This window comes from Ptychodera flava, chromosome 11 (genome assembly GCF_041260155.1).
Source record: "Ptychodera flava strain L36383 chromosome 11, AS_Pfla_20210202, whole genome shotgun sequence".
Lineage (NCBI taxonomy): Eukaryota > Metazoa > Hemichordata > Enteropneusta > Ptychoderidae > Ptychodera > Ptychodera flava.
In genome coordinates, this window is record NC_091938.1 from 262,634 (window position 1) to 285,133 (window position 22,500).

Below are 22,500 nucleotides of genomic sequence, written 5' to 3' on the forward strand. Positions count from 1 at the left end.
TGTCATTTATAAAACAAGTGGCTGAAGTATGTGCATGTCAATTTGCCATCCGACAAAAGCAACAAAATATACCATGATAATCTTGTTACTTACTGAGAAACCAAAATTGCTCACTTCCTATGCAAACAATCATATTTGATGTCAAACACCATTGTTTTCCTCTCACCATTGTCTACAAATGTATCTTATTTGCTTGTTATTACTTACAGGTATATTGAAGGACTCAGCCAGATACTTCAACTGTGTTGCTTGTTTGCTAAGTATGTTACTTCTGAGGATCAAATTTCCACTCACACTGTTATCATACTCTTTTCTGATAAGAGAAGCAATTGAATCAACCACAATCAATTTGACATTTTTCCTTATCATTTCCTCTTCTAAGTTCTGTAACCTGTAAAATTGACACAGAAATCAACATAGACTAAGTTTGAAAGTCATCAACATGTATAAAAAACAAAACAAAGTAAACTGTTGTAGTTATGTGATAAACAAAGTAAACAGTTGCATTAATGTGATAAATAAGAGCTGTAATTAATATGATAGGGTACCTGAGGAACTCATGTTCTAATCTTCACTATGGAAACAGTTTGGATTTCCTAGTAGCTTAGGGGCACTCCAATGAGCTTTATAAGCAAATGGACCCTCAAGCATTATGTCAATTTGTAAAATTGATCACCATGGACAAAGTCTTGCTTTGATCTTGCCAGTTTTACTTCAATGATTTTAGTCATAAATAACATGTTGATTTTAGTCAATACATAACGTGTTGATTTTAGTCAATAAATAACATGTTGATTTTAGTCGACAAACAGCATGTTCTCTTGAATCTATATAGCCTTGGCAATTTAGTATTCTTTCAGGTACAAATGCCAGGTTTTGTTTATTTCTTTATGCCTTTAGATTCCTATCAGAGTTTAACTTTCATCAAATTTTGTTTGTATATTTTGTCACTAATTTGCTTTTTATAGTTTTAGCTAGAGTTAACTTAGTATCTCTGAAAAGAGTTAACATACACATTAGGGCCGTCGATAATAAAAGCTGATGCACGACAAACGTAATTCTTTCGTTTAGAGAGGGAGGGGGTAAAAGCTCATTTCATTTTGTGTCCATCAAAATAGCATAGGGATTTTCGTCTATTGTTTTCTAAATCATGACCACTTGCGCTTGTGGGGAAAATGGGAAGCTGAAATTACTGCAGGATTGTGGAGTACAAAAAAGAGCTCAAACATGAATTTACAAACGAAACACTGTCGCATTTAATTTTTGAATTGAAATTGATACACTTTTCTGCGCAGTGCAAAGGCATGTGCGGTAAACCAACATTTTGAGCGTAAAATGTTCTGTCTTAAAAAGTGAAACGTGTAAGGTGGAGGTTTACTAATTAATGTGCACTTCCGGTATTTTTTCATGGGCGTCCGGATCAGAGAGGTGCATGTGGGTTTGTCAGAAACAGCATCATAAAACGAGATTGATTTTGCATAAGAACTTTCGTTTTGAGGTGGAAGGCGGGGGATTTCAAGTAAAATGAAGGAATTATGTTTCTTGTGTGTCAGCTTTTATTATCGACGGCCCCTTAGTGAAAAGTTCACCCTTAATGGAGCATTGAATGAGTAGTGTCAATGACACTAATTTCTTGTGAGATTCCCAGCGCCATTCGGAATATTTTTTGTGTATACTCCATCAGCTCAAACATTCCCTCATTGTTGTCTCATTGACCTTCTGATCTGAAGGTCAAAATAACAATTTAATTGGGCAAGGATCAGAAAATTTTGTACTGAGAACAGACTATCTTGAATTTTTTATCGCCATATATTCTCTTAGAAATTTATAACTAAAGGGGAAGTTCACCAAAGATGATTTTTACATATTGCTAGCTTTGTGGTCACTTACCCCGGAAAAGCTATTTGCCATTGACGACAGATTTCTAATCAGGACTAAAATGATATATTCAACATTAACACTGGACATTAGACAGACGCATTCTCTCTTGACAAAGTGAACACTGCACATTTTGATGTGATTTTGAGAGTAGAACTAAACACTGCATAAACTGCATCTCGTACAAACAGTACAATAATGCTGGGTTATACATCAATAGTTACTTGTGACAGAGTTTAACTTCTCAGAAATATTTAAATTGTCTTCCATTATTCTAAATAAGTTTTATAAGTATCCACAGCACTGCCATTCTGGATCTTAAATTAACTTCATTTTAAAATTTCACATCCAACATACTTATTTTAAGAATGACATAATAAAGTGACAGATGCTTATCTAGTATGCATTATCAACAAATAAAGTTGTCATATCTGTTTCCTTCCTTATAGAGATAATACATTTATTATTAATTCATTTATCTATTATTATTAATTCATTTATCTAGTGTCTACACCCAACTAGCAATGTGCAGCGGCTTGAAAGGTTATATCTGATTGGTAGATTGTCTGTAACTAGGGCTATTCACCACCTGATTGGCTGTATGGAACTAACTCAATAAGAACATGAGTTTCAGCCAACCAATTGGTTAAAAGATTCCAAGACGCTGTATATGATTAGCTCAGATTCAAAGGACATGATCAGAGTGAGGTCAAATCCCAAATATCTGATGCACAACTTTTTTTGGTATCAGTTAATAAGCAGAGATGATATGAAAATGATCTCAAATTATAACATCTAAATTCGTACATGTACCTTACCATTGTAAGGCAAAGTGTTCATCTACCAGGTACATTATGTGGACATTCTTTTTTGAAAGTGTTGTTGACAATGACATTTGAAGGCCAGAATGCTTAGAATATTGCGGATCAATATGTGTCAAATCTTAGATCTAGCGACTGTGTACATCTACAGCTATCTATATTGAATCACATGTAAAAGAAGATTGATGGGGTTTAACCTGATGAACAGATTTGCAGAATGACTGTATTGTCTATGTCAACTCACTTTGTAAAACTTTAATTGCAAAGTCAGTGTCAATGCAATTTGCCCAGCATCTTCAGAATATATAAATTATTAGACACAAGAATTCACATTCACGCTGGTAGATATCAAAAACTTGGTAAAATACCGGATGTCTCTCTTTTGTTTTTGTCCAAATATCAATGTAAATTAACAATTCTTTGATTTAGGTTTGTATACAAATGAAACACCAATGAAACAGAGATGCTCTGAAGCAAATTCTTTGTGCATGAAGTTTGTTTTTCAATGAGTTGGCAACTGCCTCAGTCAACCCTTAGGAAGATATCGGCTCTGTTTTGCAGCTATTGAGCTAGTGTGCATTGTCAATTACAAGTCTGGATACAGGCTTTGGGTGAAATCTGTTAGGTTTGTAGTCAGTGATTCAGTGTAGTATGAGATGTAAGTAGCGATGCCAATATAATCAATCTTAGAGGTCAAGCTGCAGTTGTTATGGAAACGTCTTAAAGGAAGTAAAGTGTTGACAATATACACCTGCACAGATGGAGTTGAATTTTAAATAACAAGGTTATTGACTTTGTGAACAGGCAGACACACACGCACACACTGACCATCACTTCACATATCTGACATTTTGATGATGATAAGAACATTACAAATTAGATACACGTCATTATTAATATTGGACAAAATATACCTCGAATTTATTCTCACATAAAATATCTTGTCTTGAAATATGTCCCTACTCTAAGCAAATCAATGGAATGGATCTTTACAAATCTATCAACTGCCTGTGTTGAAATGTTTTCAAGGATTTCCGCACAACATCATAGTCAATCAACGTCAAGTGTCTATTACTGTTGTTTTCATATGAAAGTTTAAGTACGTTTTATTGCTAGACAATCAACATTGTATTTCCAAACTGATTTCTAGGAAAATCACGATTAGATGATTTCTCTGGTAAAATACAGACTGTCAATATCGTTTTGTGCAGTTTTGGCCTTTGCTTCGCTTTTAAACAGTGACAACAGGAAGCGTTCAAACATGTAACAATGAGAAATTGTTGCAGTTCAAACATTTTACCAGACAGAAATCAAGCCTCTGTGCTTTCAGCTAGCTCTTGGCTGTGGGTTAAAAACATAGAATTAAGCTTTCACAGTATTTTTAGCAAAGAAGGCACAGGGTAGTGTCTACAAGAAGGCACAGGGTAGTGTCTCCAAGAAGGCACAGGGTAGTGTCTACAAGAAGGCACAGGGTAATGTCTACAAGAAGGCACAGGGTAGTGTCTACAGTCCAAAATTTCACAATTTTTTATAAAAGCTCAAGGTTGTGTCTACAGTCCAAAAATTCACAATTTTTTTTTATCAAAGCTCTGATGAGTTACTTGCCTTTCCTTTTTCTTGTACTTTTTCTTTCACCCTTGTGCATCTCAAAAACTCCAGTGCATCTCAAAAACTCCTCAGACTGTTTAGCAATTCATAAACAAAATCTCCTAATATATATTTAAATAAAGTTATTTTCTTACCGATACAAAAGGTCAGAACAAGTAGTGACATTATGGATGGTAACTTTGTTAGTCAAATTAACCAGTCTCTCATCACTGTTAAAGTAACTTGGAAACCTACACTGGGCAACTTCGACTAACCTGGAAAAAACAAGAACAGAAAAATATCTTGATTTGTTTTACATACAATATAAATTGTTTTCCAATAAGGTCAATAAAATCTGAAGTTGACTGGTATAATTTGTGATAGCCAGAAAAAAGATTACAATTTCAACTTTAAAAATAGCAAAACCAGAGTTGTTAAGTTTCATGACAACATATTGTGTTCTCCAAATGAAACTGATAGTACAAAAGTATCAATTTTGAATACCTTCTTGAATGGCAGAGTATGATTAATTTTTTAAATAGTATATACAAACACAACTGGGTACAAACCAAGATAAATAAATGTACTTCTCAGCTTTCTGTGCTGATAATAAAATATATGCATTTTTAAAAAACGGATGTGAGAGTGGGATGGAAAGGTTATAGGTCAAACTTCTGTCGGTATAATTACACTGTAACAATCAGATATAATAATATAATAATAATATATTTATTCTCATGTATATGTCAACTGAATACAATCTATGGTAAAGAAAACACTGTCATTTATAACAATTGTTATGTGAGTAAAAGACTGAAATATAGTTGCCATGGACACCAAGCAAGTTCAGCTTCATACTCAGAATTACATTGATCTACAGTCTGTATTTAAAATGGCGACCATTCCATAGTACCATGGGAATATATGAAATTACAAAAAAATTGATGCAGCAGGCAAGAGGACTCAGATATTTCTAAATTTGCAGGACAAGAACAAGAAAAGTGTGATACATATTACAATGAGAACTACCACTGAGAGTTATGGTCAAAAAGACAAAACTACAAATTTAACAAATAATTCTTGTTTAAATCTATATCTAAAAGAAATATTTTTGACATCTTCTGGAATATTGTTCCACACCAGGGTACCAGTAAATTTAATAGAAGTTTGCTCCAAACTGGTTCTGCATTTTGAGGGAGGGAGAACATTTTTATCTTTGGATCGAGTATGGTATGTTGTATTTGTATATATTGATGGCATGTTTATAAATATTCATAACTGACAACATTTTCCTACAATTAAAGGTATACAGTCACCTGTAATTTAAATATGCCCATATATGGTCAAAGGGGTGTTACTTGGTATTCAAAATGCCCATGTGAGGGCGCTGTTTTTAAAAAGCGGCCACCCACTTAAAATCTGTGATTGGTTAGATTTTCTCTTTCCATGATAACTGTGGCAAAATTGGATCAGGTGACAGTATACCTTTAAGACGATATCATGGCAGTCACATTACTTAACAATTCCAGTGTCATGTCAGGTTTTTTAGAAATTTTAGTATTGAAAAAATCAACAGTGTTATCTATAGTTGTTGGATTTTGCCTTGCATTTCTACAATTTGAGACACTTTCATTGCTCATCGCTCAAACTCCATTTATGAAATTTCACTAAAATTTGTTAAATATGACAGTAAGAGTGTGGTAGTATTATGTCAAGGTGGCAAAGTTGTTGGTTGGTTGTTTTGGTGCCACTTACAGATGTTAAATACTTTGGGCTACCCTGGTGTACATTTAAATTAATAACTTTATTTTTGAACATGGAAGTACCACGTTTGGAGTGACAGGGTCTGGATTTGATTTAATCTCACCACTAATATGAGAAGCTTCTTCATAAATTGCTTACATGTACAAACTAGAGTGATCCAGCATAGAGAAAAGTATGTTAACCTGGCTTTTTTGAAAATTATTGAAATATACGCTATGGAAAAAACCAATAGCTAGTCAATACTGTTGAATAGAAGATGGCATTCATTATTCTGGTTTGCAGATACTAACCACCATGTTTTATTATCATACAAATTATTCTCAGAAGTTTATCTACAATTGCCATTATTTGAGTGTTTCTCACACTGCAATCAGTCAAAATTATCAAAACTGCAAGGGATATCTGCTTCAATTGTAATGATTACAAGAAAGATGGTTTAATTAGAGTTTATTGTGTACTTGTATATCATTGGTAGAATATTATGCCTTCAAGGTTTGTATTTTTAATTGGAAAACATATAACCCAACTGTTCAATACTGAAATGTTGTGCACTGTACAGAATTAGAATTGATTTGAAATATCATGCAAAATTCTTATACACAGTATGAGTAAAGTATGTATCATTACAACTGAGTTGATCAATCAATCTGTGTGGCCATAGTGTGGTAATCAGTCTGCTTGATCTGCATATTCAGTACACATGTTGTTTTTTATTCCCACATTTTGCCTTTTCTGGGTCCCTTTTTTTGATATGCCTGTTGTTTCCAGTTTTGGTCATGTCATGACAGTGGCTGTGTGTTAGTGCACTTGCCAAGACCCACTAATAACTGTGCAGTGATGTGTCTGTGTTTTATTGATGTGTTTGTATGTGTGTCCAACCAGTTGAGTTGCCAGTAGTTCTAAAAGCAAACAATATATACCTGTAAAAAATGGAAAAGAACATGCATTAGAGAAAAACTATAAATGAACTGAAACACTGAGCACCAGCTCAGATTATACATGTATCTCTATGGTCATATAATTTATTACCCTGCCTGAAATGGCTTAGCAGGGCGCCCTCTACATTTCATACAAATCATTTACTAACGCCAATACATATTCTTATATCAGCATAAAACACAACTACACATGTTTTCAGTATTATTATATGTGGAGTGTGGAGACAATTTGCTAAGCGTAGTTTTGCACACAAACTGTGAACAATATTAATTGTACTTACCTGTTAGTGACTTTACTCAGAGGCAATATCTGTGCATCAGCAACTTACGTAGATGTCAAGCAACCACGCAGACAAATTGATCTGTGTCACCGCTGATTCAGATTTGTATATGAAATCACTATTATCACAAATACATCACAAGAAAAAAAAGGTCACCATGGGGCTTATGGGATTGTATTGATAAACAAAACCTACATGCATAATGGTATGCACGAATGTATGTCATGGTGCTTTATCCTTGTGCTAAGTTTGAAAGAAATCCCCTGTAGAATGTCTGAGATTACGCATGAATAGAAAGACAAATGAAACAAAATGGCCACATGGCAGCTACATTTGATAGGATCAAAAACCAAATCGATGTGCACATGTACGGCACAGTGTATTATCCTTGAGACAATTTTGAAAGATATTGACCCGTACCTTAGCATGTCTGAGATGTCTGCATGAAAGGCAGTGGATAGTGCAAATACATGTGTCAATGCTCTTCTCAGCACAAGGAAAACAGGCAATTAATTTATTGGATAGGGCAAGAGGTTTGCCAATTTGACAGACTAGGTTGCCCTGCATTTTAATTTTTGCCTTTTCTTTCGCCAAGCCCATACATAAACCTAATGGTCAGTACATCACCTTTAATTCCATCAATGGTTTTGTTTTGTCTGTAAAACAACGTTTTTTGTCCTGCCCCAAAATGCCATGTTTCAATTCGTGAAACTTCCTGTATACCGGTATGTGTATAACTATTGTATCAGTTACTGTGAAGTCCAGACTAGAATTCATTTGTTTTCTTGAACAAAAATAACCATCACATGATCAAAGGTTACAGCTTATGTCCCCACAGTAGGTGTTCCCTGACAATGCACTGAATGAATGTTGTGCTCCTGACAACACATATTGGTTGAGGGCGCCTTTTGAAATGTAAAAATATTCAGTCAGCAGATTCAAACCACCACATGGATTTCTCTCAAAATAATATTGAAATGACTCAGGCAGACCGCTGTTTATCTTCTGATAACTCTTCTACCACACCAGTATCATATCACTCATTACAGGAATGGCTCCAATTTCAAAGATACTGAAGTTTTTACAATAAATATTTAGCAACAAAATAGACACCATCGATAAACTCTATATACACAATAGTTGTTTTGAAATGCAATTTACAGTGGCTCTGTGGAACCATGCATTTCAACAAACAGACCACACTCTCCATTTTCAATCTAGTCTCAACATATGAAAAACTCATAACATAGAGCAGTTACAAATTTCTGTTGAACAAGTCATTGCAAATGACATAGTCCCCACTTGGCTAATAAATTTAGAAACCATTGATGCAAATGATGGTGAAGTGATATTGATCAACAGATATCCAGAAAATTGTGGAGAGAACATTGTATCAATGTGTATGTGACGTTGATGTCTGAATTGAATTAGTTAGCTAGAATTAAGAAATAGTTTGGTGTGTGATCAATGGTTGCAATGTGGTTATATGAAGTCAGACTTTTGGTTTGTGATAAAGATTGATATGGGTGGATAGATGTAACAGTTATTCACACGGAATATGTCTGTAGCCTGTAGGTATTGCAAGTTTTTCCAAATTGTTGACTTAGCAATGTATGAAGCTCAGTTTTACAAGCACAAGAGTAAAACGTGACTTGACTTGAAAGAACAGGGCACAGAGGAAATACCGGACTGTTAATTATATCTGTCAATGTTACGGCTTTATTGAAATTGGGTTCAGATTCATAGTTAGATTCAACAAATTTCATTGTCATATTACCAGAAATATCTCTGCATGAAAGGAGGCAAACATCCCTGTAGTTCACTTTTATTCAATAACAATCATAAAAACTAAAAAACTGCACTTCACAAAACTGTGTAAATATATTTTAACTCGGAGTATTTTGGACTGTTAGGGTGAAAGTCCAAAATTTCAGAATCAGATTCGGAGTAATTTCACAGCAAACTTTCAGAGCTGACATTCATTCTTGCAGTCAATTTTTTTTTCCAATACAACAACAAACAAACGAACATGCATTTACTAACCATATTTTGCCTGGTACAAAGTACAAGACTTGACATATTGTAGCTCATTTTTTATTTACAGCAACATCATTATGAAAAACAAACATGGATGTGGCAGAGATATATTGGATCATATTGCCAAATTAATTTATGTCCAAATGTAAGTTACAGTGCGTTGTTGTCTTTGTGCCAAGTTTGAAAGACACTGGTCAACACCTGTCTGAGCAATAGCTGCAGACATTAAAAACAGGAAACAAAATGGCTGTCACACGGTCATTTTGGATCGAATGACAAAACAAATATGTATGGCACAGGAAGTGCCAAGTTTCACAGAAATTGCCCAAGGCATCTCTGAGAAATTTGCATTCACAGAAATATGGACACACTGATGCACACATCAACACGACAAAATTTATAAGTCCCCATGGACTTTGTCCGTGGGGACTAAAAGAATCACAATTAACCAATTCTAGTTCATGTTTAGTAAAATTACAGTTGTATGTCCTTTGTTCACAAATCATTGTATTTTTAAAGCCCAGTATTTTGGTTCTGCACCAAGATGGACATTGCTTCTGTAAACTTGCTTTGTTGACCTTATCTTCAGTAAAGTCTAAAAGTTCACTAACTTTACTCAAACAGTTACACAGAGTTGATAAAAAATTGCGACAAAGATATCATGCCATGCTAAATTTCCTAAATAACTGAATACTCACTTATGCATTCTTTCAGTATTTCATTATCAATGGAGAATATTTATTGGCCTAAAATCTTGCATTATGTAAAAGACATGGATATTGTCATCACCATTACTCTTTCTGAAAACTTGTGTGTAAAGAATGTATGAAGAACAGAAATTTTGGTATTGATGTTTTTCAAGAAGGTATGCAAAACCATAGAATAACTTAAGGTAGTGACTCGGGTTCCTTTGTAAATTTTAGCGATTTTGTGATTATTTCATATTCTGAACCCCTGAAATATGATCTTTTTATTAGAGAAAACTGTGAGGTAACATTGTACTGGAAAATGTCTTAAATTTTAGTGAAAACACGGCCTTCTAACCACTGCGCGAGTTATTATTTCTTTTTGTTTTAACGGTCCGGATTACTGTCAGCGTTATCGTTATACCTTGAGGAGATTATGTAAATTTTTACGCACCATGTTGCGCATGCGCGCACGTCTTCATAAGAGACGCTATCCAACATGGCTGATGACTGACAGTGTAGAAAACGCAAACGGGCCGGGGGCCGAAGAAGCAAAATGGAAAGCTGATGGACGCGATGTTGTGTGTTGGCCGCTACAGCTAACACACAGCATCGTACACAGGGCTAGCGAGAGAGTTGCCGACATCGACGGTTATTTACGAAAAGTGAATAAAAGACTGGCATTTTTGGAAGCGATCGAGTAGCTGAGGTAGGCAGGGATACGACTTGGGCCCAAGAACGCTGAATTTCGACAGTAATTTGGCTTTTTACGTCAAGTCCCAAAATGGATTTGAAGTCACCGACCCTACTTACGGGTCTTTGCAGGGTTGTGGTGAGCGAGGCGATTAGCTGTAGTGGAACACATAGCATCGTACGCCGGGCTATAGATTACACTGCCGTCCAAAGAGAATCTATTTAATCTTCACTGGAAAATATGGTTCTATATTAAACAGCAGCCCAGATCTTGGACTGTCTTGGACTTAGTTTGTCCATGGATGTAGGAAGCATGGTTTGTCCAATTTGTCAATCCGACACTGTTATGTCGGTCTAGAGCACAGCAACGTACGCGAAACGTCGCTTCACGATCGTTGCCTGTCAATTTCTATCTGTGGTCAAGAGAGTGTTGCTGGGTGTCGCGATATCTCGCCGTTTCAATTTTACAATGAGTGAATCTGTCGAGTATCGCCTCAGTCGTTTATTTTAAGTCATGAAGAATCGCTTTTACGTGTAACTGAAGTTGATTTTGGTTTCATACCCGAGGCCATAATAGTACATGTCACAGTGGAAAGCGAAATAGCGCACGAAAACCCGGTCATTTTTTATGGTGAGCAAAAGGACTGCAGCAGATCACATGTGAAAACCACAAAAACAAGTGCGACTTTCCCGCATTCCTTGAACTTCTCAACTACAGAATTTTTTAGAGCATCGAGAGTTGGTCGTCTCATCTCCGAAAGCAAGCAAGCAAGCAAGTGACGTCTTGTACTATAGGCACAAAAATCGGCACTAAAATGAACTGGGCAACCATTTCACACTTGGTACGTGCATAAATTACGGGCTGTGAGACCGGAAGTCGAGCGCTTGCGAGAGAGTGAGCGCGCGTCGTCGGCAGAACGCAGACCTGTAAACCATTCCGGCTGTATGATTTTTTAAAACTTTTCTCGTCTTGTAACCAGACTCTAACCGTTACCAAACAGTGTACAGTTAATATAATTATAAGCTAGATACGTATTGACAAACAGATTATGCCCTGAATTATCTTTCTAGTGTTTATTGTGTAAATAGTACCCACCGCTTACGCTGACCAGCCTCACGTTTCTACGCACAATTTTCATCATTTTTAGGCGAACTAATGTTTAGGACTTGACAGAAATTCTCTAACCTGATGCCCAATATTTAACCTAGACCAAGATCGAATATTTTTTTTTTGAAACGCACAAAAATCCGACTTTTTTCGGCGATTTTGTGTGAAAAATGGGACGTTTACACAAATCGTCGATTTTCTCAGTTCCGATTTTTGCTATGTATGCGCACCTTCAAATGAGTGTAAGTCGGCGACGCGTGGGCGGATTTCCCCGATTCTTCGCATGCTAACACTTCATGAATAGACCTGAAAAACCGTGTCTTAGATTTTTGATAAACCCCCCTGAAGTGACGATAACTTGACAAACGTGAACAAAAGCCGATAATTTATGTGAAAATCCGACAGTTCACACTTCGAAGACTCACTGTGCAGAAACAAAAGCGAATTTCAAAAATCCAAAACAAGGTTTTTCCCCCTGTATATCCAGCTGTCTAGTGCCGTTAACAGATCACTTAGGGGTGCTGCCAATTCTTACTTATACTCTTTTAAGTGAAAAAATTCAAAATCACATGTTTTGACTTAAACAAACATACCAATGCATGTTTGACAACTAAACAAAATTTTACCTTCTTCAAATATAGACCTATTAGAAAATGTACCACATGTTGGGTGTGAGACCCTGTTTTCTATGTGAAACTTTTGATTGAAAATATGTGTCAACGAAACTGAGTCACTACCTTAATTAGACTGAAATACTTTGAAGACTTTTAGATTTAACCCTTTGAGCGCCAAAGTCATTTTTGTTGCCTTTATAAAATATATCCCAGTCAATTTTTTCCAGATTTCTGCCCAAATTTTGATAAAAAACTTTAGCCAATGGTATGTGATGCCCATTTTGTCAAAATTATCAAAAGAATTACAGAAAATTCATAAAAATTGGTAAAATGTTGCACTAAAATTTTGGTGGGAAAAAATTACAGCTCTCAAAGGGCTAAACTGAATGAGATGACTTATTGACATTGTGATGAGTTTAAATAATATAAGATATAAATATGGAATACCTCTGGGCGGAGAATGCTGACTCTGTATCAATGTAAATCACTGACGAATCAAGTCCCCCAAGACTTATTGGTAAAGCAGCCATTACACACAGTAAAATAGATGTTTGTGTTTTACCACAACCAGGTGGACCTGCAATCTATGGGAATTAAATGAACATAGTGTCACATCTCATAGATTATGCACATCATAACCTATCTATAGAGGTCACCTAAGGGACAGTGAAAAAGTGACCATGAAGAGGTGATCTTTTCTTCTCTACAGGAGTGGGTGTGGCATTACTGCTTGGTTAGGTGATGCACTGGATTATGGATGTCAGATGAGACCAGTGTTTTGCAAAACCTAGATATCATAAGTCTACTAAAATCAGATGTCATTTCTCAGACAAAATTCACATAAAAGGTTTGAAATCAGTCAAACTCATCTTTTGCTTTCAGTATCAATATTTTTTGACAGAAAAGTCAGAAATGTTTACCACTACACAAAAGTACTTCTACCAATTCTAAGCATAGGTGGCCACTGACCATATAACAGAGGTCACTATTTTATAGAGGGTCTAGAAGATGTTAAATCTCAAAGAACTGTCTGAAAGTGATCAATATGAAGAGGTGACCATTCTGTAATGACCACCATGACTGGTTTCTCTGTGCGACATCTTGACATGAAAGTTCCCATTTACATTAACTTTTTTACATGTAAACGATATCAACATAGACTATAGTCTGGATACAAGAATGTTATGCTTTTTCACCCTTTTGCCAGCATGGTTTGGCCAAGGTCCCTCCACGTGGAGGGACCATGGTTTGGCCCTTACACATTGTTATAAATGGTGAAACTGGCAACCTTGGACCTATTAACAGTTTTTGCATGAATTGTAACACATTGACCTCTGTTTAGGTAGTGACCTGATATAGAACCAGTCATACTATATGAACACCATATATGTATATCCAAGATTTATGAAAGACACAAAGACATTTCAACCTACCTCTGTCAGACTTGACATTGGCAGACCTCCATGAAGTACTCTGTCTAACTGTTGGAATGATGTAGCAAAAAATGATGCTCCCTTCTTTGAGAGTTCAGAAGCCTACATCAAACATCAAAATTACAGACCAAAAAAATAAATAAAAGAAACCAGGTTTGTCAAACTTATGAATATTGTCTAAACCTTCTATTTCAATGTTAATGATTTTTTTCAAATTTTTCTTTTTTGTAGTATTTGTTATGATAAGTGTATGACATTTAACAAAAGATTATTAAAGGATTCATGAATTGTTAAAATGTTGAATGATAACACAATGTACATACACTAGGCTGATTGTCCTGATTAATGGATATGAAAGTGTTGCACTCTGTGCTTGGTCTACTTACACTCTGTGCTTGGTCTACTTACACTCTGTGCTTGGTCTACTTACACTGTGCTTGGTCTACTTACACTCTGTGCTTGGTCTACTTACACTCTGTGCTTGGTCTACTTACACTCTGTGCTTGGTCTACTTACACTCTGTGCTTGGTCTACTTACACTCTGTGCTTGGTCTACTTACACTCTGTGCTTAGTCTACTTACACTGTGCTTGGTCTACTTACACTCTGTGCTTGGTCTACTTACACTCTGTGCTTAGTCTACTTACACTGTGCTTGGTCTACTTACACTCTATGCTTGGTCTTTTTACACTCAATGCTTGGTCTACTTACACTCTTTGCTTGGTCTATTTACACAGTGCTTGGTCTACTTTCTGTGCTTAGTCTACTTACACTCTGTGCTTGGTCTACTTACACTCTGTGCTTGGTCTACTTTCTGTGCTAGGTCTACTTAATACACTCTGTGCTTGGTCTACTTACACTCTGTGCTTGTGGACAGCAACTTCTGCCTGCAAGTGATATAACTGCATTGATCTTTTTACAGCTGACACCAGTAATTTTCATCAGCTCCAATGAAGACTTTGTCAGAATATCCTATGGCAATTGGAGCAGGGAAAAGTATATACATTTATTTTTAAACTTAAAGAAAATAAATTGCCAAATGAAATTTATGATTTCATTTATTCTATAGATCAAAGTCAACATGACTATTCAAATGGTGATGGCATTTCTCTAGAAACACTTTGTAGAATCTGTGTACTGAAATTGTGAAATCATATTCATAGAATTTAAGAGGAGGAAAATATGCTTTGCTTATTTTGAAGAGGATGAAAAAGTTCAGTGAAAGACCTTCACCCAACTCTTTATCTGTGGGCAGGGATATTTGGAGACTGTGTAAGAATCATTGCAAAGTAGTGTGGCAAATTGTACAGAGTTTCTTGACACCTAAAGTTGTCTCTGGATGCCAGATTTGTATTATCATACTTTGGCAACTATAGTAGATAAAAACCTCTAAATGTTTATGTTTGGATTCTAATGTGAAGTTTAATGGGTTTAACCCTTTTCCTGCCAGATAGTGTCACTTTCCCATCTGCCAAGTCAGAAAAAAGCAGTGGTGAGCCAAAACCGTATGTATTTTCACCCTTTTGGCTTTGTCTCTTCCGGCAGCTTCAGTCGCTGTAAACACCTTATTTACAGTGTCTATGTTTTTAGGTGCCCGCAAATCTTTGATTTTTTGTTCAAATGCACAATATATAGGACATGTCATGCTTCACTGGTTTTAACCAACTTGATCTGATGGCAAAATATGAACTTGGCAGGATAAGGGTTTTTAATTTGTGCAATAAAAATGAGCTGAGAGATGGGAATCAAAGGGTGTTGACATCTTCAGCTTCTTGTCATCAGCCTTCGAAGTGCCAACGAAATGGCCTTACACACAAACATAAGAATCACGCCTAGTGGCCCCTGGACGCAGCATGTTGATTTTCAACAGTCATTTAGTGCATGTTTGCTGGATAATATATGGAAAAAGTGTGAAACGGCACTTCCTAAAAGTCTGACAAGTAGACTTTTTTCACATTTCAGAAGAATGCCTGATCTTTACTAGTTATTCATTCATTTAAATATTTACTTATTTATTCATTTATTTTTTTATTTCTGTAGACTAACAGGCAAGAGGCTCATTTACAGGCACCGTAAAAATCAACCATAAAAATTGAAACAATAACACAACAAAAACAACAACATATACGCAACAATTCAGACAACCTGCGGGGCAAGAGGTACAATTTCGAAAAGCTTAGAGAAACTTGTTAGAACATGACGAAATTTAAAATTGAAGTACACAAAATTAGTACTTTGGTCTGTTTTGTAGATATGATATCTACAAAACAGACCAAATTATCGTAAATAATAGGTACTCTCTCAAGTTTATTCTACTATCAAGGGCATACAAAATAACATGGTGTTGTAACTGATTGCTCTGCACATTAAAATGTAACTTCTAAAGAAGATTGGACCACTCCATTTGAACAGTGGCAATTTTAAAATAAAACAGGGATCTAAAACTTGCGTCTTTCCTTAGGAGATGGGAGTTGAGGTATATTACACAGAGAATTTGATCAGAACTTCTATAATTGCACATTGGATTTAAAACACAAGAACTTAAAAATTTTCTGCTGTACACGTTCAATTTTATCAATATATGTTTTCTCTGCCAAGGAGACTAGATAACACTACAGTACTCTAGATGGCCTCTTACATGGCAAACATACTGAGTCATTACATGTAAAGTTGAAATGTTATAAATAAACTTACTGTTTGTACACATATAAATAAAATATTTCACACTTCTCCTGACAGAGACAGTAAGACAGGGCTGCCATATGCATTGTGTCATGAGCAACATATAGTTATTTATGGCCTGCTACCCCTATTTGAAATATGAACAGGATCCACTACCTCAGTAGCACTACAGTACAACCTGCCAATAAGATATGTCATCGATCTGAAGCGCATTATCTATAAATTGATTTTACTAGGCTGGCAAACATTTAAGTCAAAATACCGTTGCACATACCACCTACAAACTTATGTCAATGCATACAAAAACAGGGGAAACTGCCGTTTCATTGGCTTTAAAGTGTATGTCCCGCATAAATTCAAAGTTAATTTTGCTTAAAATGAGCCATGCTATATGATTTCGCCATCCCTACTTTATCAAATAAATGCATCATCCCAAGGAAACCACGCGGTTAAATATTATAAAAATGCAATATGTTGTGCGATTTTGAAGTTGGCTGCCATTCGGGTCGTTTCGGAATTCGCGGGCATTGCCACCGGAAATGACGTAACTAATTGAACGTACGAGTGAGCGTGTTCACCACGGCCATAGCGAATGCTTACCGCTGTGGCTTCAACATGGTGAGAATTAGTTACCCTTATGGTGGCTGAAGTAACCGCAGCCGTTGCCAGTTTAACATGCACTTTATTTAGGATGCCGTATTTGCCAATATTACAAGAAAGGGTCGGAAAAGAGGCATTCAGACAAGTGTTTTCTGCGGTGCACATTTTCGAGTGCCTCGCATGCCGTGCCTTGGCCTTGTGACTTCGCGTCAAATACACACGGTTCGGAAGCCAGATGTACAGTAAGATAGAATTTAATTTCTGGAGCGACTTCATCGATTATGTGATCGCAATGCCGTACCAGTATGGCCATTGTCACCAGAAAGCGTTCGCGTTTATCATCATCAACTGTGGACAAGAGCGAGAACAGCAGCAAGACTGCAACAGGTTACCCAAACATATACATGTCGAGGGGATGCGGGGCCGGAGAAGTATGACCGTGTTTACATCCACCAAGATTGAACACCGATTCAGCTGCTTTACGACATTGATTGTAAATAAAAAAAATACAAGTACTACATCTCATGTATGTGTGACTCTATAATTAGTAACGTTGGGAGATATCTAACTTATTCCTAAAAAGTTTACGAAGTGATTGACTGACTCTTTGCGAGACTGAACGATAGGTTAACTGTGTATAATACAGCATGGCGCTGCCAGTAACAGTGACACAACGTGTAGCGAAGAAGTTTCATACTGCTGACGAAGCAGTCGCGTTGTCGTCATCTGTTCCCTTCTGTCCGACTAAGTCTCCCCTAAAATATTTTAGCTTCTTTGAGAATTTCGCAGTCATGAAACAATGAAGACTGTGCTTTATATCGCTGACACTTAATCAAGAAAAAAAACCTGCGGAAGCGTAGCTGATCACTCCGTCACAGAAATGACCACCTGAGCCGCCCGGCCTCGGGTGCCAGTGTCCCCGATATTTATATCATGTTACATGTAATTTTAATTTATCTCTTCCCGAGATTTTGGCTAGACATGTCTTTACGGTCACATGTTTTTGAAAGTGCCAAACTTCATGCAGTGTTCTCCCCAGAGCTATTATAGAGTGGTAGCCGCCACTCTATAATTTTTGGTAAACAATAGAAATCATTACCATAACAGTTGCATTTATTGTTATGCAAATTAGCCGCCACTCTATCAGAAAATCCTGGGGAGATCACTGTCATGTGAGGTTTTATAACGCCAAACTGATGAAGATTTTGCGGCGAGAATACTACTTTGATTTTTATGCTAACGTGACCCTCAGCTGGTTCCACTTTCAGCTGTGGATCAGAAAGATGTGTGTTAAACGGTGGACAATTTTCAACTTGATCTCTACTACATTTATCTACAAACGTCATGGTGTCATTCAAATTTTTGTATACAGATTTTGAACAAGGCAATTTATGTTGATAAGTAATAATGAGGTGGGATGGCAGCTCCAGACTTCGTTCATATTTTGTTAGCTTGCGGTTGTGTGTATGGTAGTGCACAAGTGTGTTGGACTGTGGTGGGCTCGTCAGGGGCTCGTCATAGACGGTCAACAAGAGTTCCGCTCTTGTTCTCGTTTAGGTTAAGGTCCTGCATATTAAAATCTGCAGGCCTGTAAATTCTGAACAGCTTCGTCATATATTCTGTGACGATGACATTCTCAGTTGCACTGCTTGCCCTCATGAAATTATCACTATTACCATAGTCAATGCACTATGTCCCCATCGCGCGTTCTATTGGTGACGTCACAGCTACTTTCGCCAAAACAGGGCGGGCTCGGCAATTTCCGGAAAATGTCGCCATGATTGAAGTCAAAACGTGCAATTTTTCCCGTGTTTTCGTCAAAATAACACAATACAACCGTCTAAAAACCGCTCAAATAAGCTTCAGTTTGTGTGTAAATATTTGTTTTAGTAATACCAATTTCATTGACAACCAGAACTATAGAGTATAGGCCTCAAGTCAAACAAAAAAAGGCTCAAAATGTGGCGGGACTAACACTTTAAGCCTTAATTCATCCCTGTAAGGCGGTATAGAGATTCGCCTACCTTGAAAATAATGATGAGAAAAAAAGGCTGACTGAGGAAGTCTGAACTGCTCGGGGCAGCGGGTTCTCAACTCACCAAAATTACTGTAGTTTTAGAATTCAGTATTACTGAACCAGGGTTGATGGCCCATTTCATTGAATTGCTGATAATCTTACCTTACATGTGATGATATTTTTGTTTTCAAGTCGTTTGACTATTGCTGCATCAAGTTTGAGTCGCTTTACTCGCTTATTTGCCATACTCCTTCTTTACATCAGGGTAGAACATCTGGCAGTGGCAGCAACATGTACAAATGTGACATCAAATAATGATGCTCCTCATTCCTCTAGTTTTCTACTGTATTAAATAACGAAACACATCAAATTTATAAACTGAAGCTTACTACTTTTTTTCTACATTTTTAACATTGAGGATTGGAGGTTGCAGTGTACCATAGCTGTGGCGTTTTTAGACGGAATTCCTGCGGACTGATTTGACTTGAAAATCGTACAAGTCAAAATCAGCTAGTAAAAGGATGGAATCCCGTCTGAAAACACCATAGGTATGCATCCACAGTTTAATAGATTGGAGCACGGAGGTAATTTTCCATCATTGCATCATTCATGGAGGTAGTAGTCTCTACTACCTCCATGCATCATTGGAGGTATCAGTCGCTTGTTTGTAGAGGGACCGTGCTTCTGGTACAAACGTGGCGGAACGTTTCTGTAACTATGTAATCCAGAAGGAAACACGTTTTTCCTGGGCTACAAGGGCCTTCCGCCGCGTACGTTACCACTACAGTACACACAAGTGACTTTGCCGAAGCAAACAAAGAGCGTGGGTCTATGACTGAGTCAAGAGCCCGTGATTTTAAATATTGCCGCCACTTCGTCGGATCACATCAAGTCTACGTGCAATACAATTTACAAAGGGACTTAGAAATGTTGGTGCGCGACCACAAACTCAGCTTTGACAAAGTCGTCACAGGTAAAATTCCATTAAAGAAATGTGCTCCTTACAATCACAGTATATACATTGATTTACCTATCTCTCCTGTTCTGTGAAGCTAACGCCACAACGTCCGTATACGTGTAAATAAAACCGGAAGTGTTTTGTAGAGGCTTTGCCATATTTCATTTCAGTAGTACACCGTTGAGGGCGTTTTCATAAGGGGGGGGGATATGGGTGGTGCTACTGGCTTTGGCTTTTCAAAACTAGATATGAACTGAAAATGCTCACGTGTTTCATTAAATACCGGTTATGTGTAAATTTGAACCTTTGCCACATGTTTGCAACTTCATTGAAATTATTATGATCAACATAATGAACAATAATCACCGCCGATTAATTCTAAAAGGTCATGAAGTATACAAATATGTAGTTAGCTGAAATAAAAATATTAAAGTTCTTTGACTGCTGTCATCGACTCATTGTATCACCATTTTATATAGCAAGTGTAATTACCGTTGGCCAAGTCCTTCAAGCCATATATGCCAAGCTGTGAAAGCTCATTAGATATGCAAATTATACATTAGCTGACGTGAAAATGTGAAATGACTTTCGATATTCTTTTAATCAGGTATAATCATCAATGTACATAGCATGTTTTGCCAACTTTGATCAAGTAAATCCCAGTATATATCCCTAATAAGCAAAGTTCATTACATATGTAAATTAGGAATTGACTTCAGTAAAAATGCTTAATTATTGTCAATAATGTTGTATCATGGTATATGCAATATATGTAGCAAGTTTTGTCAACTTTCGTTAAGTCAATTCAGATATATATCTCTAATTACGAAAGTTCATTAAACATGCAAATTAGGAATTGGCTGAAGAGAAAATGCTTAATGACTTTCAATAATATTGTATTATAATGTCATTAATGTACATAGCAAGTTTCATCAATTTTGATCAAGTCAATTCAGATAAATATCCCTAATTATGAAAATTCATTTAATATGCAAATTAGAAATTGGCTGAAGCAAAAATGTCTTTTGACGTTCAATAATGTTATATCACAGTATCTTTGATGTATATAGCAAGTTTCAACAACTACAATCAAGTTAATTCATATATATATCCCTAATTGGGAAAGTTTATTAAATATGCAAATTAAGAATCGGCTGAAGTAAAAATGCTTAAAGACATTCAAAAATGTTGTATCATAGTAGCTCCAAATACATGTAGCAAGTTTCATCAACGTCGGTCCAGTCAATTCAAATATATATCCCTAATTAGCAAAGTTCATTAAATGTGCAAATTAGGAATTGGCTAAAGTTAAAACGCTTAATGACTTTCAATAATGTTAAATAATAGTATCTTTAATATGCATACCAAGTTTGGTCAATTTTGATCTCGTCAAATCAGACATATATCCCTAATTAGGAAAGTTCATTAAATATGCAAATTGGCAACTATCTTTCATGAAACCCCTTAATGGTTCCCACTGATGATATATCTTGGTGTGATCAAGATTTTTTAGCAAATCTCATCCAATTGTGTACAGTCGTTTTTAATGTATATCCGTTTTTTCTAAAATCATTAATTATGCAAATGGGTAAAAAGTATGCAAGCCACACCCACCAAAAACTAATCAGTTCTTGCCATTTGCTAACTAAATCTATGTACCAGATTTGATTCTGATCTGACCAGCCGTTTTTGAGATATCGGACCAACAGACAGACAGACAGACAGACAGACAGACAGACACACGGACACACAGACAGACAGACAGACAGACATCGCTGCGACATATGCTCACGTGTGTAAACACGTGAGCAAAAAAAGCCACTGGCTTTGGGATCAACCGAAAATCATGCAAACGGCGAGAAGGGAGTACAGGCGATGAGCGTTTCCTGAAAATTTCTAAAAGTCAGCACTTTCTGCGTTGTCCCCCTCCTTACATTTAGCTTGTATCTTCGAGGCTCAATTAAACTAATACTAGAGCTGCATTCACAAATACCTGTGGAGGGAGGGGGATTTGGAACTATTAAGGTTATGTTGGAGGGGGGCATATGAAGGGATATTGGGAGTTGAAAGAGGGGCCTCGAACAAGACTTGGAGAACCCCCACCCCATCCCAAGCCCCTTTAATTTATGTCCAGTCATGTAAGGGGATTTCAAAATTACTGCAAGGCAGCAGGGGGCATTTTTTGCTCATGTGTTTACACACGTGAGCATATGTCGCAGCGATGTCTGTCTGTCTGTCTGTCTGTCTGTCTGTTGGTCCGACATCTCAAAAACGGCTTATCAGATCAGAATCAAATCTGGTACATAGATTTAGTTAGCAAATGGCAAGAACTGATTAGTTTTTGGTGGGTGTGGCTTGCACACTTTTTGCTCATTTGCATAATTAATGATTTTAGAAAAAACGG

General features: G+C 36.6%; 1 protein-coding gene across 3 annotated transcripts in view; it reads right to left on the reverse strand.

Annotated features, from left to right (window-relative positions):
• Positions 1-20,265, reverse strand: part of LOC139143198 (DNA repair protein RAD51 homolog 2-like) — a 122,018-nt gene extending 101,753 nt beyond the window's left edge. For 2 of the 3 annotated variants that reach the window (XM_070713331.1, XM_070713332.1), the window contains exons 1-7: positions 20,169-20,265; positions 19,301-19,481; positions 14,698-14,811; positions 13,841-13,942; positions 12,855-12,991; positions 4,442-4,561; positions 208-391 (exon numbers count right to left, since the gene is read on the reverse strand). In XM_070713331.1, coding sequence (XP_070569432.1) covers positions 208-391; positions 4,442-4,561; positions 12,855-12,991; positions 13,841-13,942; positions 14,698-14,811; positions 19,301-19,384 — 741 coding nt within the window. In that variant the 5' untranslated portion in view covers positions 19,385-19,481; positions 20,169-20,265. The remainder of the gene's footprint in view (positions 1-207; positions 392-4,441; positions 4,562-12,854; positions 12,992-13,840; positions 13,943-14,697; positions 14,812-19,300; positions 19,482-20,168) is intronic. The other variant, XM_070713333.1, reaches the window with a different exon arrangement.
• Between the last annotated feature and the right edge of the window lie 2,235 nt (positions 20,266-22,500).